The sequence below is a fragment of the Salvelinus alpinus genome, chromosome 27, assembly GCF_045679555.1.
Source record: "Salvelinus alpinus chromosome 27, SLU_Salpinus.1, whole genome shotgun sequence".
Classification (NCBI taxonomy): domain Eukaryota; kingdom Metazoa; phylum Chordata; class Actinopteri; order Salmoniformes; family Salmonidae; genus Salvelinus; species Salvelinus alpinus.
Genome location: NC_092112.1, coordinates 18,469,163 through 18,486,356, shown reverse-complemented (window position 1 = coordinate 18,486,356; position 17,194 = coordinate 18,469,163). Strand labels below are relative to the sequence as shown.

The 17,194-nt window shown below is 41.8% G+C and overlaps 1 protein-coding gene across 1 annotated transcript in view; it reads right to left on the bottom strand.

Annotated features, from left to right (window-relative positions):
* Window positions 1-7,892: 7,892 nt before the first annotated feature.
* Window positions 7,893-17,194, bottom strand: part of ppp2r5a (protein phosphatase 2, regulatory subunit B', alpha isoform) — an 83,885-nt gene continuing 74,583 nt past the window's right edge. The window contains exons 5-13 of the mRNA XM_071369615.1: window positions 13,728-13,858; window positions 12,826-12,885; window positions 11,937-12,045; window positions 11,176-11,229; window positions 10,812-10,862; window positions 10,542-10,661; window positions 10,068-10,195; window positions 9,572-9,673; window positions 7,893-9,315 (exon numbers count right to left, since the gene is read on the bottom strand). Coding sequence (XP_071225716.1) covers window positions 9,063-9,315; window positions 9,572-9,673; window positions 10,068-10,195; window positions 10,542-10,661; window positions 10,812-10,862; window positions 11,176-11,229; window positions 11,937-12,045; window positions 12,826-12,885; window positions 13,728-13,858 — 1,008 coding nt within the window. The 3' untranslated portion in view covers window positions 7,893-9,062. The remainder of the gene's footprint in view (window positions 9,316-9,571; window positions 9,674-10,067; window positions 10,196-10,541; window positions 10,662-10,811; window positions 10,863-11,175; window positions 11,230-11,936; window positions 12,046-12,825; window positions 12,886-13,727; window positions 13,859-17,194) is intronic.

Below are 17,194 nucleotides of genomic sequence, written 5' to 3'. Positions count from 1 at the left end.
AGCTAACCCTTCCCCTAACCCTTACCCTTTTAGCTAACCCTTCCCCTAACCGTAACCAGCTAGCCACCTAGCTAACGTTAGTCACAACAAATTGGAATTGTTACATATTGTATGTTTTGCAAAATATCATACAAATTGTAATTCGTAACATATCATATGGAATGGATGATGGACATCTACAAATTAATACATATCATACGAAATGTAACATATCATACTAAATGGAGGTCCTCGGATTTACATACAGAATAATACAAAATGCGCTGAGAGCAGGTTGCAGCAGACTGACCATATACCTTGGACTGATCTATATGGTGCCTTTATTCTCTGTGTTGAAACATACAGCTATAGATACACTGTACCTTCTAGCTAAAGACAGACTATTTTGTGTGTGTGACTCATTATTATTATTATTTTTTCCCCCACCTTTATTTATCCAGCTAGGCTAGTTGAGAACAAGTTCTCATTGCGACCTGGCCAAGATAAAGCAAAGCAGTTCGACACATACAACAACACAGAGTTACACATGGAATAAACAAACATACAGTCAGTAATACAGTAGAAAATGTCTATATACAGTGTGTGCAAATGAGGTAATATAAGGGAGGTAAGGCAATAAATAGGCCATGGTGGCAAAGTAATTACAATATAGCAATTAAACACTGGAATGGTAGACCCATTACTCAGGTGCACTTTATCCAATTATCTTGATATGAAGACTTCAAAACTTTTCCAGTGTATATAAATAATTGCTGTGTGCTTAACAATCATGTTCAGATTCAGACTCTACTTTATTTCACTTTTTGGTAAGAAATGTAATTGATAAACATCCTACCACAATAAATTAGCTCCTTTACCCCTTTTACACTTTATAGTAAGCATTTTTGGGTGTAATAAAGGGTAAATCTGGAGTTGCGACATCAATTTTTGGACATACAGCCCCTTCAGAAGGTTTAATTGTAATGTTTTGTCAACGATCTAGACAAATTCTAACATTTGTAAAATTAAAATAAAAGAGCTTTCATTGTCTGCTTATATGTCCCCTTTATTTATCCTACGGCTCTGACTTGGTGTGCAAGGAGAATACTGTAAGAACTGCTCATGTTCTGAATCCTGTTGCAGTACATTTCAAAAGTGCTGAACAAATAGTTATATTGACTATGTCCATCCTAGCTCTCTCATTAATGTCTTAATTGAAATTATGGATTGCCTCATATCCGCTTGTCGTCCCTTTTTGCCATAGTTTTGTACATCTCAAATGTCAATAGAAAACATATTTGTTTAAGCAAGTCAGCCATATCAGCTACAGTTGAAGTCGGAAGTTTACATACACCTTAGCCAAATACATTTAAACTCAGTTTTTCCCAATTCCTGATATTTAATCCGAGTTAAAATTCCCTGTTTTAGGTCAGTTAGGATCACCACTTTATTTTAAGAATGTGAAATGTCAGAATAATAGTACAGAGAATGATTTATTTCAGCTTTTATTTCTTTCATCACATTCCCAGTGGGTCAAACGTTTACATACACTCAATTAGTATTTGGTTGCATTGCCTTTAAATTGTTTAACTTGGGTCAAACTTTTTGGGTAGCCTTCCACAAGCTTCCCACAATAAGTTGGGTGAATTTTGGCCCATTCCTCCTGACAGAGCTGGTGTAACTGAGTCTGGTTGGTAGGCCTCCTTGCTCGCACACGCTTTTTTCAGTTCTGCCCAGACATTTTCTATAGGATTGAGGTCAGGGCTTTGTGATGGCCACTCCAATAACTTGACTTTGTTGTCCTTAAGCTATTTTGCCACAACTTTGGAAGTATGCTTGGGGTCATTGTCCATTTGGAAGACCAAGCTTTAACTTCCTGACTGATGTCTTGAGATGTTGCTTCAATATATCCACATAATTTTCCATCCTCATGAAGCCATCGATTTTGTGAAGTGCACCAGTCCCTCCTGCAGCAAAGCACCCCCACAACATGATGCTGCCACCCCCGTACTTCACGGTTGGAATTATGTTCTTCGGCTTGCAAGCCTCCCCCTTTTTCCTCCAAACATAACTATCGTCATTATGGCCAAACAGTTCTATTTTAGTGTCATCAGACCAGAGGACATTTCTCCAAAAACTACCATCTTTGTCCCCATGTGCAGTTGCAAACCGTAGTCTGGCTTTTTTATGGCGGTTTTGGAGCAGTGGCTTCTTCCTTGCTGAGTGGCCTTTCAAGTTATGTTGATATAGGACTCGTTTTACTGTGGATATAGATACTTTTGTGACCTGTTTCCTCCAGCATATTCATAAGGTCCTTCGCTGTTGTTCTGAGATTGATTTGCACTTTTCGCACCAAAGTAGGTTCATTTCTAGGACACAGAATGCGTCTCCTTCCTGAGTAGTATGCGTGGTCCCATGGTGTTTTACTTGCGTACTATTGTTTGTACAGATGAATGCGGTACCTTCAGGCATTTGGAAATTGCTCCCAAGGATGAACCAGACTTGTGGAGGTCTGCAATTTTTTTGTTGTGGAGGTCTTGGCTGATTTCTTTAGATTTTCCCATGATTTCAAGCAAAGAGGCACTGTGTTTGAAGGTAGGCCTTGAAATACATCCACAGGCTATCAGAATCTTCTAAAGCCATGACATAATTTTCTGGAATTTTCCAAGCTGTTTAAAGGCACAGTCACCTTAGTGTATGTAAACTTCTGACCCACTGGAATTGTGATACAGTGAATTATAAGTGAAATAATATGTCTGTAAACAAATGTTGGAAAAATTACTTGTGTCATGCACAAAGTAGATGTCCTAATTGACTTGCCAAAACTGTAATTTGTTAACAAGAAATTTGTGGAGTGGTTGGAAAACGACCTAAGTGTATGTAAATTTCCGACTTCAACTGTATGTTTTTTAAAAGTCAGTAAATGAGGTTGAATGAACTGTTTCGCTGCCAGACAAGGTGCTGCTGATAGCCAGGTGTAGCAGTGGTAAGGATTCACTCCATTTCTGGGAAAGTCTAGGAGCTTTCCACACCTGGATTGTGCAACATTTGCCCACTATTCTTTTCAAAATTCTTCAAGCTCTGTCAAATTGGTTGTTGATCATTGCTAGAAACCCTTTTCAGGTTTTACCATAGATTTTCAGCAGATTTAAGTCAAAACTGAAACTTGGCCACTTACTGTAGGAACATTCACTGTCTTCTTGGTAAGCAAGTCCAGTGTATTGTCCTGCTGAAAGGTGCATTTATCACCCAGTGTCAGGTGGATAGCAGGCAGAACCAGGATTTCCTCTAGGATTTTGCCTGTGCTTAGCTCCATTTGTTTTTTTTATCCTGAAAAACCCTCAAGTCCTTAATGATTACAAGCATACCAATAACATGATGAAGCCACCACTATGCTTGAAAATAATGAGAGTGGTACTCAGTAATGTGTTGTATTGCATTTGCTTTGTATTCAGGATGAAAAGTTAATTTCTTTACCACATGTTTTGCAGTATTACTTTAGTGCCTTGTTGAAAACAGTTTGCATGTTTTGGAATATTTTATTCTGTACAGGCTTCCTTCTTTTCACTCTGTCAATAAGGTTAGTATTGTGGAGTAACTACAATGTTGTTGATCCATCCTCAGTTTTTTCCTATCACAGCCATTAAACTCTGTAAATGTTTTAAAGTCGCCATTGGCCTCAGTGAAATCCCTGAGCGGTTTCCTTCCTCTCCGGCAACTGAGTTAGGAAGGACGCTTGTATCTTTGTAGTGACTAGGTTTATTGATACATCATCCAGAGTGTAATTGTAAACTTTACCATGCTCAAAGGGATATTCAATGTCTGTTTTTTTGTTTAACCCACCTACCAATAGGTGCCCTTCTTTGTAAGGCTTTGGAAAACCTCCTTGGTCTTTGTGGTTAAATCTGTGTTTAAAATTCACTGATCGACTGAGGGACCTTACAGATAATTGTATGTGTGGGGTACAAAGATGTTAAAACTATTATGAGACTCACTTAGATAATTCATTTGATGATACAGCAGTAGCAATACAAGGATATAACATCTATAGAAAAGACAGAAATGCCATATCCCTGTAATGCTTAGAGAAGATCTTATGTCAAGTTTTATTGAAGTGTTGTGGTTGCAGGTTCACTTGGCACAACTTTATTTTAATTTAACCTTTATTTAAGTAGGCAAGTCAGTTAAGAAGAAATTCTTATTTACAATTACAGTGGGTTAACTGCCTTGTTCAGGGGCAGAACGACATAGTTTTACCTTGTCAGCTCGGGGATTCAATCGAGCAACCTTTCGGTAACTAGTCCAACGCTCTAACCACTAGGCTACCTGTCGCCCCGAGATCGAAAGACTTTTGCGGTGTTGCGATAGGCCACCAACTGCGAACAGTCAGTATCTAAATAATATGTGTGAAATGCTTGATAATGTATGTGATGTTAACAGATAGGTCTACTTTCTTGGGGACCTGAATATTGACTGGTTTTCATCAAGCTGTCTGCTCAAGAGGAAGCTTCTTACTGTAACCAGTGCCTGTAATCTGGTTCAGGTTATTAATCAACCTACCAGGGTGTTTACAAACACTACAGGAACAAGATCATCCACATGTATCGATCACATTTTGACTAATACTGTAGAACTTTGTTCTAAAGTTGTATCCGTACCCATTGAATGCAGTGATCACAATATAGTGGCTATATCCAGGAAAGTGAAAGTCCCAACAGCTGGGCCTAAAATAGTGTATAAGAGATCATACAAAAGATTTTGCTGTGACTCTTTTGTGGATGATGTTACAAATATTTGTTGGTCTGACGTGATTACAGTTTTTCCCTACTCAAAACACAAAACAGCCAATTTCCCCAAACCCCACAGACATCTTTGTCACGATCGTCGTAAGGAGTAAGCTGTTTATTCTCTGTGTTGGTTGGGGCGTGATAGTGACTTGGGTGGGTCATCTGGGTGAATTTGTATGTCTATGGTGGCCTGATATGGTTCCCAATCAGAGGCAGCTGTTTATCGTTGTCTCTGATTGGGGATCATATTTAGGTAGCCATTTCCCCATGGTGCAGCGTACATTTTTACTTTAATAAATGAACACCGAACAAAAACAACAAAACGAACAAACGAAACGTGAAGCTATACAACTAGCGCTGACAGGCAACGTTCATTTTTTATTTAATTTTTGAAAAACATAATTCCACTTTGACATTATGGGGTATTGTGTGTAGGCCAGTGACAAAAAAAATCTAAATTTAATTAATTTCAATTCAAGCTGTAACAAAAAGATATGGACAAATTGAAGGGGTGTGAATACTTTTTGAAGGCACTGTATAAAATGTATGTTATTGAGCTAAAGTGCGCTAATGTGATTAGCATGACGTTGTAAGTAACAAGAACATTTCCCAGGAATATATGGGCAGAAAGCTTAAATTGTTGTTAATCTAACTGCACTCTCCAATTTACAGTAGCTATTACAGTGAAAGAATACCATGCTATTGTTTGAGGAGAGTGCAGTTATGTACTTAAATGTACCAATAAACCAATTAGGCACATTTCGGGCAAAGCTTGATAGAATATTTTGAACAGTAATGCAATGGTTTATTAGATCAGTCTAAAACGTTGCACATACACTGTTGCCATGTAGTGGCCAAAATCTAAATTGCGCCTAGACTCCTAAGTCATATAATGGCCTTTCTCTTGCATTTCAAAGATGGAACTAAAAAATAAATAGAAAACACATGTTATTTCTTTGTATTATCTTTTACCAGATCTGATGTGTTATATTCTCCTACATTAACGTAACATTTCCACAAACATCAAAGTGTTTCCTTTCAAATGGTATCAAGAATATGCATATCCTTGCTTCAGGCCCTGAGCTACAGGCAGTTAGATTTAGGTGTGTAATTTTAGCTGAAAATTGAAAAAAAAAGGGTTAAATCCTGAAGAGGTTTTGCCTCATGAGCTTAGTTCAAGTGTCGCCTCCCATCAGAACCCAAAATATAAGCTTATTCATCTCCAATGTTTGTAAATAAAACACAGTATAGCCTCAAAACATGGATAAAACTATAATTTTGATGGTCAGTCCTTGCATCCATAGCTCCGTCTATGAATTTGAGAGTGGTTACATTTCTCCAGACGCAACCTGCTCTTTAATTACTTGTTACTTTTATTTCTTATTCTATTATATATATTTTTTTTTATTCTTTTTTTTTTTTACTGCATTGTTGGCTAGGGGCTCGTAAGTAAGCATTTTGCCACTTTAAATCTTCACTCTAAAAACAAAAAAAATTATGAATTGTTATAGATTACATCCCAACCACTGAGGATACTGTTGCCATCAAGACATCCCAGTTTTCAATTTGTAAGGCCATACAGTATACATTTAAGGAAATTCCCCTTTACACGTTTCATAAAAAATAAAAAATCTTAAAAATGTAAATGTTGTACCAAAAGATTGCACAATTATAGCAAAAATAATGCCCTCAAGCTTCCAGTAAAGAGATACACAACTTCCTCTCAGATTATGGCTGAGCTAAGAGGCTAACATCTATTCATTGGTGTTGAACTAAGGTTGCTATAGTATTAAAATAAGAGGGTATACTACATTTAAAAACAAATATTTGCTTGCTCGCCTCAACTTTTCCTAAATAAAACTTGAATGCCCCAATACATTAAAAAAATGTTTTCATTATAAATGTGGCGGTTATGTAGAAGATCATTGGGGAAAAATCCAAAGTTAATAGATTTTTAAAGGAAACTTTAAGGCAATAAAATGTTAAACCTGTGCTGGGTTTGAATACTTTGAAAAAAAATTATGGCAAGATTCTATCAGATCCGCGCATAGAGAATGATAGAGGCCTCTATCAAAAAGCTATATTAGCATGGGCAGCGCCATTGAGGGCTTCCACCATTTTAATGTAGTCAACTGGATGAGACTTCCAACTTCATTGGCTGATCCCTCCTGGTGACCCTTTTGGTGTCATGTCCAACCGGGTCATCAGGATGGATCAGCCAATCGTCAAGAAAATTTAGTACTTCAAAATGGCATAGCCTAAATGGTGCTGCCCATGCTGTCACAGATTCTATAATGCAGTGGTTCCAAATTCCGGGCCTCAAGTACCCCCAACAGCACACATTTCTGTTGTAGCCCCAGACAAACGTGCCTGATTTAACTCATTGAGGGCCTGATGATTAGTTGACAAGTTTAATCAGGTGTGCTGTTCCAGAACTACAATAAAAATGTGTATTGTTGGGGGTACTTGAGGCCCGGAGTTGGGAACCACTGCTGTAATGAAACAGATACAAATTCCTCTATCTAGCTCTATGCACTGCCATTGGATACAACGAAACCACCCGACTTTATAATCTGACAAATCCCGTTCAGCCGTGTTACAAGTTCAATCACTTGAATGTATACTTGTGTATTGTCTACGCCTCAATTAGACTGAAGCAATAAATCCCCCATCCAAATTAACATGAAAACATGCATTAGCCTACACTTTCTATTGCCGCTTTGAACTTCTAACGCTGTAGGGATAATATGGAAATGCTATCTGGAATCCTTGGGACGTCCCTACCGCATTAAAGTTGAAATGTACAATGGTTAGGGTAGGGGTTAAGGTTAGGGTATGGATGTCCCAAGGATCCCAGTCCGGATAGCACGGACCAATAAGGAAGGGCAGCCACTCACCTATTGGTCAGCTCATACCAGTTACACCTCCAAAACATCTGCTATGTGGATGTCTGCCAATGAGGGTCAATGCTTGATCTGATTGAATCAAGGCTTATATTTAACTTTTGATAGGTTTTCAAATAAGCGTACTACAATTCCCACAGAAGATTAATATTAAATTCTGGCGCCATCTGGTGACAACGTGTCGCTGCTACTCAATACGAAAGAAAGAGCCATAGTCCTGTGGTTTTAGAGTAGAAACATATGGTAGACTTTATTTTTATTTAAAACCTAGATAAGGTCAGTTATTACAAAACAGGTTCCCCACACAGTTGCATGTCACAGAGATTGGAATGGTACACTCTGACAGAAAAGGCATCAGAAGAGACTGGACCTACAATAGAGAACAGACACGTTAAAGCAAACACCCCTGACCCCCATACGCACACACTTCATCCAGCCACGTTTAAATCTGCAGAAACCAGACTATCGGCAATCTGACACCATCTGGCTTCAAAAATCCACATCTCTGCCTTTAACAATACTCTGGAAAAAAATATATGGCTCATTTCATTACCTTTTTCTACATCGGCATTATCTATTAATCAATTCTCTATTCAGACTGGAAAAATATGTTATACTTACTTAAATCTGTGCCCGTTTCATCGTTCGTTTCTCTAAACTAAACTCATTTCAAATACTTACTGTAAATAGGTTGTATGGCTGCAGGTCTTGAATGTGCTATAATAACGGCTATAACATTAAGCTTCATGTATTCAGATACATATATCAAACACCCGAAAACACAAGACCTCATGATAGTGACATTCACTCAGGTCTCCTATGTAGAGACTATTAACACAGTCCTTCCTCCATAGCCCCCCACCCACCCACCCTCCAAAGCTCGCCCCCGACCCCATCTTCCTTACAGTTTGCACCCCTATGTTGGCAGCAGTGATGAAAGCACATACAAAATAGACAAATCTTAAAATAGCCATTTAGCTTCTCGAAGTGCAGCACAATCAGAAAGGTTATTTTCAAGTCATTTTCTCCCCCTCCTATATTTTCATACATTGAATATCACCCCCCCCAAAAAAAACTTTTCTCAGTTAAGAAACTAAATGTGAAAGGATAAATTCTTTGATCAGACAAAAAAAGTTTACCAATATACTGTGGTCACACTGTAACATCCCAAAATAGTCTTAAGTTGAAATATACGTTTTCTGCCAAAGGAGAATTTCTGGCATTTGAAGTAGTTTTAATGTATATAGATTTAACATACTGATGAGGTTTATCTCTTTTTTTTTTTTGTGTGGCTATTTTCTCAAGCCCCTCCTCCCTGTCACCCCCGAGCCCCTCCCTGACAGTTCTCAGACGTCCTGGAAACCGTTACAGAGTACAAAATGGGAGTCCTGTGTCATTTGGCACTCTTGACGCCCTTGACATTCTCTGCGGTATCCATGGCGACGACAGGGTCTTCATGGTCCGTTGCGATGACAGCGGTGCCCTTCTCCTGGTTTTCTTGGTGATTGTTGTTGTTGCTGTTGTTGTTCTGGGCAGCGTTCTGGAGCCCGTGGCTGTTGTTCTGCACCAGAGCCGCTGCGTCGCTCAGCTTCAGCTCATCCAGCTTCTTCCACAGCTCCTCCCTCTCCTGCTCCTTCTTCTTCTCCCTGGAGACACAAGCACGTTACGGGCGCACGGACACCACACACGCACGGACACATACAAGAAGCTGTCAGACCTGACTGTCCTTGAAAAAGGGTAGCTAACAGAGGTTATGTAATCCAGTGTGTTGTGTTGTACCATGCAGCTTTGTTTCCACGCTTCATAAATTATACCTGACTAGTTATTGTAATAGTTTGTGAACACTGTTTGTTTGGACTGAAGAACAAGAATGAATATAAGAGCTGGAGGGAGCTCACTTACCGCTGTCTGTCTGATTTGTAGGAGGCTGTCAGCTCGTCAAATAGTGTGCTGTTCATCTCCATCAGGGTCTTCAGCACGTTGTAGACCAGAGCTACAATCGTCCTGGAAACACACAGGGGACAATGGCATCTGACTTAAATACATCCAGAGGATATTTACCGGCTCTCAGTCAATCCTACAGTAGCAATGCTGAGATTAAATAACTGGAAATACATTCCTTTGGTATTTCAGTGACGGGATGTTGGAGGAAACATGACATTGATATCTGGAGACATGACCATTTTGTCATACGTACATAGTTAGTTAGAGAGGGATTACATAAGACCCCAACCAACTATAGGTATGAGAGTTCAGTATTAAGCATGGCGTTGCTTGTTAATGCTTTACCCTGAGGGGCAAATAATTTGTTCTTAACTGACTTGCCAAGTTAAATAAAAGGTAAAATAAAAAAATTCAAATAAAACATTTGTTGAGAACTGGAGAGTGGCATACGTACGGGTTCCAGTGTTCTTTGGAGATTCTGTACAGGCTACCAAACATGATAGGCAGAATCTTGTCGATGTTCTCCTCAATCAGGCTCAGGATGTACTCGTTGTTCCAGAAGTAGAGGGCTCTCTCCGCTACCTGTAGGAATCAACAAGAAATGAGACGGGCTGGCAGTAAATGACAAGAACATGTTACTATACGTAAGCCATTTTCACAGCTCCACTGCCAGATTGAAAACCCATTTAGAGAAGTGCTGGAAAGCTCCTTAAGGAGGTCATTATGAAAAATGAAAGGGAAAAAAGTACATGTAGCAGTAAATGGAGGAGGAGCAGAAATAGCCTTAATGTACTGTATGAGGAACCACCTGAAACAAACTCAAGAAAACATCCCAGATCAGGGTTCGCTGGAGACGCACTTTTATTGATGCCATTTGCTCCACTAGGAGCTAAAAGTAAGTTGAAGGTCAAGGAAATCAAGACTGTACCTGGAAGTGGGGGTTGGCCACACATCTGGAGATCTGCTTGAACAGGGGCTCTTGGATCTTCTTGAACTGGGTGGGCTCAATGACATCCAGGATCTCCTCCATTTCCCCCAGGTACATCACCTAGGACAGGGGGGAAACAACAGACACATGAGGAAGTCATATGTTCAAGAGAAGCAGGTAAACTGTTCAGAACCACACTTATGGTATTACAAGGTACAGCATCTGTTAGCGTGTTCGGTGTCATCTACCAGTCATGACAGACAGACATACCTCCTTCTGGCTACAGGTTTTGGGCCAAAACTTCAACAGCCCCCGAATCACCTGAGGATTGAACAGATGACACTAATTTCCAAGGAAATACCTTTAGTTTTTTGTCTGTCTTTAGTCAACAAACCTACAGTACATAGGTCGATAGTGCTGCAGCATTTTACATGCCATTTAGCTAGGTACCATATGAACTATTCATGATTTTGGACTCAAACTTGTTTGAGAAAGCTAACATTGTTTGTCCCCTACATGAAAGGTGCACAGATAGAATCCTAGCACACAACAACATTTCTACAGCTCCAAGGGAGAGCAGAACCTAGTGTCCCGACGGTAGAACAACGTGACGAATGTTAGTTGGTTAGAGTACCGGCTCTGTGAGGGTGGGGTCCTTCTCCAGGAACTGGACGACACAGTAGGCCAGCTAAAAGGAAACAGAACAGGTAGTGATATTATTTACTTACTGTTAACAGAAACGTTCCCATGTGGTATGTTCTGTACACAATACTATCAGAGCTTTCAAGTTCATTCTACGGCCACTAGATAGCACTGTTATCCAAGGCTTTTTTTCAGAGCACAGTTCACTTCAGCTCATGAGAATTATGCTTAACTAGGCATCTAGGTCATCTACTGTTCACAAAGCCTGACAGAACAAAATGGGTAGCTAGGCTAATTACCATATCATAATATTGTATGAACTTCTACCTAGAATTCCTTTTAAAACCCACATTATGCCAGGTACATTTCTCAGATTTAGATAGCTGCTAAAAAGAGAAGAGTTGTTGTCTAGTGGGAGTGAGTATTTCAAATCAACCCCTTTAAAATGGGTTATTTATTCATCTGGTATTAGGAATTTGGTCATCTCTCGTACACAGACCACGTAAACATAAATGGTACCGTAGATCTGTCGTGATATGACGGGCCGTGTGAGAACCAATAGCATTAGTTCCGGTGCTTTGGACAAATCACGATGTAGCATATTTTGAATTTTGGAAGTGGAGGGGACATTCGGCACGTAGTTTCCAAAGAGAGTGTGGAGATGTTCATTCCAGTTCCAATCCTAGTTCTACCTCTTCTCTTAACACGTATGGATTCATAACTTAATTGAGCATCAGTTACACATTTGGTTACCTGTGCGTGGAACAGGGCCAGTCCTTTGGCGGTATGCATGGGGATGAGCACCTTCATCAGGAACTGCTTGTGTTCCGCCTTCAGTGGCAGTGCAAAGCCATTGATGATGCTGCAGATAGACAAAAACAACACTTCAATCAATCATCGCGTCGAGAAGCAAGCATTAGCAAACACACATGCATGAGACACACACACACACACAGTATGGATGATGCAGCCATCAGAACCCCCCCCCCCCCATATCCAGAATAGCTGAGGACACAGAGAGCAGGGTGGGCGGTCTGAGAAGCAGAGATTATTCATAGCTAGAGCCAGAGAGACATTTCACTGCTGGAAAAAAAGAACGCTTTCGACAAATAAAACTAAACAGGAAGAGCCACTAGTGTCCTTTAGCTCAAAAAGTGGAAAAGGCAGAGGTCAGCAGTGTGACTGGGTTTCCCAGAATTCTGTGGGGATGGGGAGCTAACAGCAGAAAAGCCTGTAGCAACACTAAAGGGACCTACTGATGTAGTGGTGAGTATATTAGCTCAAATGGAGATATTCTGGCATACGAGTGTAAATGGTTGCATGTCCTAGTTCCATGAGCTCGCTGTGCCACTGCTGCTAGTCAAAGGTGCTTGATAACATTGATATATGTTGATGCAGTTGATGCATGCTTGAACTCCCACCACCTCTGGACTCACCTCCCCAGCGTCCCACCACACCACCTTTTGACTCACCTCCCCAGCATCCCACCACCTCTGCACTCACCTCCCCAGCATCCCACCACCTCTGCACTCACCTCCCCAGCATCCCACCACACCACCTCTGGACTCACCTCCCCAGCGTCCCACCACACCACCTCTGGACTCACCTCCCCAGCGTCCCACCACAACACCTCTGGACTCACCTCCCCAGTATCTCCAGGAGTTCGGCCACTCCGTTGAAGTGATCAGTCTCGTAGATGAACCTACCAGAACACAAACACACCATCACAATCAAACTACAAATGACTACACACTGAGTAGCGGAGCATATGCCTCTGATAGGACACAACGGAGCAGAGAGAGAGGGATAGAGACAGTGCATGAGGATGGCCCCCTCTGCTAACATCGATGTTCAGAGTCGAATCATAGCATGTGTAAAACCTGTGAAATGTGCTCAGCCACTGACACCAGTTGTGCTGTGGGTCTGACGTAGGCTTGATCATGTCCCATCTATCTACCAGTTGTCCCCAAGCTGCTGCTGCCTGAAAGAACCTAGTTGGGAAAGCCTGCCAGGGAAATGATCACAGCAGGACAGTTTCCCTTCTCAACCAGGGCATTGACAGAAAGTAGGACAGTTCCCCTTCTCAACCAGGGCATAGACAGAAAGCTGGACAGTTCCCCTTCTCAGCCAGGGCATAGACAGAAAGCTGGACAGTTCCCCTTCTCAGCCAGGGCATAGACAGAAAGCTGGACAGTTCCCCTTCTCAGCCAGGGAATAGACAGAACGCTGGACAGTTCTCCTTCTCAGCCAGGGCATAGACAGAAAGAAGAGGGGAAGTCAACTGACAGGAGTGGGCTCCCAGGAACACAGGGGAGGTTGCGGTATTCATGATCTCGTCCAACGAGAAACGCTACTTTTCTATTCCAGTTGAAAACGTTTTGCTACGATAAGCCCTAATGAATACGACCATGGACTTTTTAGGTGCCGAGCTGCGGGGGTTGAACTCAGTTTGACGGATTCCTGTGTGGTTCTGTGTGTCTTCGAAGGAGGCCCCACTGTTTGCTCCTGTGAACAAGAGAGAGGGCCGCTTCACTAGTCACTCACCGCAAGAAGATGTTGTTGATCTGCTTCCTGATGAAAGCCCGCAACCCCAGGAACTTCCCGTAGATCCGATGCAGGACCGTCTTCAGGAAGTCCCTCTCCCGGGGGTCCTCGCTGTCAAACAGTTCCAGGAGCTGCCAAGGTCAAAGAAGAGGGGGGAAGAGGAAGAGAGAGAGAGCGAGCAAGAGAGCAAGAGAGCAAAAAGTTATTTCCTAGCTTCCCAGTGTCATTTCAAAGCATTTCAAACCTAGAATCTAAAGTTTTGTTTCTGACTGGGCTGTGTCTCTCTCTATGGTAACAGTGGTGTTTCAACTCGATTCTATTTTACAGGCGCGGTGCAAAGGCACCTAAAGCAAAGCCATACCCAGGCCCTCTTACCAAAATTGTCAATAGATGAGTTACCTGACAACGTTTCGAAAGGAAGGCGGATCCTTTTAAATATGCTATTGGACAATAAAGAGATTTTGCTCATTTATCTACATGTTCCAAATAATGATGATCCACGCTTCTTTAGAAATACATATGATAATTTATCGAGCTTACAGGCAATACATGACTCAATTATTATGGTGGGAGATTATAACACGGTTTCAAGTACCTCAATGGACCGTAAAGTAAATCACACTACAAACTATCATCCTCACGCACTTAAGGAAATTACGAATATTATGGATATATTGGAACTAGTGGACATTACATATGGAGGCTTAAATACCTTGACCTAGTGAGATATACATGGAGGAGGATCAATCAAGCTAGTCGTCTTGATTGCCTTGTCATTTTCGCTGGCACCAAACGTTTAAATAGTGTTGATAGCGGACAGAATGCGGTCAGACCATCAAATAATTGGTAAACACATTACTCTTACAGGGCGAGAATATTGGGAATTTAAAGAGAGTCTACCGGATGACATTTTTTTTTATAACCAAGACAAAATAATTTAGATTGTTTTTCTTTCCTACATAGGTACAACAGATTATTTCCTTATTGTATGTCACACGTGCCTTTAGAGGCCATGCAATTCAATACTATTTATGTCAAAAAAGTTCATCTTAAAAAATGAACTAGAGAAACGAACAGTACAAATAGATAGCAAAAAAGCCCCTTGATGGGAGAGCATAATATACAAGGAAATCCTCAAAAGCTGCTAATGAGAACCTTGTACCTAGCCGGTGGGGTGCCCCCACCCAGGCAGTGGCAGTGCTGGCAACACTAGCTGCAGTAACCCATGGGGAGGGGGTCACACTCTGACATTCAGAGAGGGGGCATATTATTGTGGTCATGGTGGCATAAACTCAAAGGTCTGACTACACGGAGATGCTTGGGAATGTGGTCACTACGGGGCACCATGTGTGGGTGTTTCAGGGTCTCAGGAGAAGGGGGTATATCTGACCTCCATCACCTAGGACGTGACAATGGTTAACCAAATCTCCCCATTTTTGATAAGTTTTGCAGGCCTTCTCATTCAGCTGCAACTGTATATGCATTCGTAAATCAAGGCCTTTCTCGAGTTGGGCTCTGGGATGGTGCAACTGTTGAGCATCTGAGTGTATGGTTGTTTGGGGGGAAAGGGGTTGAGTGTGTGTGTGTCCCACAACTGTTGCTCGGGAGTAAAGATGTGAGGGACAATATATTATGAATAACAATAATTGTTTGCTAAAATAATAATTGCTTGCCAAAATGTAACTTTTGTAATGGCAATACTGGTAAGAGGTAACAATCCTTTGCATAAACTACCTACATTATTACAAATGAACTCAGCAAAAAAAGAAATGTCGCTTTTTCAGGACCCTGTCTTTCAAAGATAATTCGTAAAAATCCCAATATCTTCACAGATCTTCATTGTAAAGGGTTTAAACACTGTTTCCCATGAATATGCACCTGTGGAACGGTTGTTAAGACACTAACAGCTTACAGACGGTAGGCAATTAAGGTCACGGTTATGAAATTTTAGGACACTAGAGAGACCTTTCTACTAACTCTGAAAAACACCAAAAGATGCCCAGAGTCCCTGCTCATCTGCGTGAACGTGCCTAACACGGAACCCAAACTGTCTGCGCACATGCGCCATCGTGCATAAATGTACTTTGGACCCCCACACCAAACGCGATCACGTCACGCAGGTTAAAATATCAAAACAAACTCTAAACCAATGACATTAATTTGGGAACAGGTCGAAAAGCATTAAACATTTATGGCAATTTAGCTTGCACTTGCTAGCTAATTTGTCCCATTTAGCTAGCTTGCTGTTACTAGCTAATTTGTCCTGGGATACAAACATTGAGTTGTTATTTTACCTGAAATTCACAAGGTCCTCTACTCCGACAATTAATCCACACATAAAACGGTCAACCGAATCGTTCCTAGTCATCTCTCCTCCTTCCAGGCCTTTTCTTCTCTTGACTTTATATTGCGATTGGCAACTTTCATAAATTAGGTGCATTACCGCCACTGACCTCGTTCATCTTTCAGTCACACGTGGGTATAACCAATGAGGTGATGGCATGTGGGTACCTGCTTCCATAAACCAATGAGGAGATGGGAGAGGCAGGACTTGCAGCGCGATCTGCGTCAGAAATAGAACTGACTTCTATTTTAGCCCGTGGCAATGCAGACGCTCATTGGCGCAATAATTGAATAACATAGATTTCTAAATGTATTTTGCAACGCACGCGACGCGAGTGGTGTAGTCAGCCTGTTAGGCATACTGCAAGGAGGCATGAGGACTGCAGATGTGGCCAGGGCAATAAATTGCAATGTCCGTACTGTGAGACGCCTAAGACAGCACTACAGGGAGACAGGACGGACAGCTGATCGTCCTCGCAGTGGCAGACCACGTGTAACAACACCTGCACAGGATCGGTACATCTGAACATCACACCTGCGGGACAGGTACAGGATGGCAACAACAACTGCCCGAGTTACACCAGGAACGCACAATCCCTCCATCAGTGCTCAGACTGTCCACAATAGGCTGAGAGGCTGAACTGAGGGCTTGTAGGCCTGTCGTAAGGCGGGTCCTCACCAGACATCACCGGCAACAATGTCGCCTATGGGGACAAACCCACCGTCGCTGGACCAGACAGGACTGGCAAAAAGTGCTCTTCACTGACGAGTCGCGGTTTTGTCTCACCAGGGGTGATGGTTTGATTCGCATTTATCATCGAAGGAATGAGCGTTACATCGAGGCCTGTACTCTGGAGCGGGATCGATTTGGAGGTGGAGGGTCCGTCATGGTCTGGGGCGATGTGTCACAGCATCATCGGACTGAGCTTGTTGTCATTGCAGGGAATCTCAACACTGTGCGTTACAGGGAAGACATCCTCCTCCCTCATGCGGTACCCTTCCTGCAGGCTCATCCTGACATGACCCTCCAGCATGACTGTGCTGACAAACTGCCTGGGAGCTCCTCAGTGGTGAAACTCCTCCTCCTTCAATCAGTGGTGAACCAGGTGGAACAAATCTTCCAG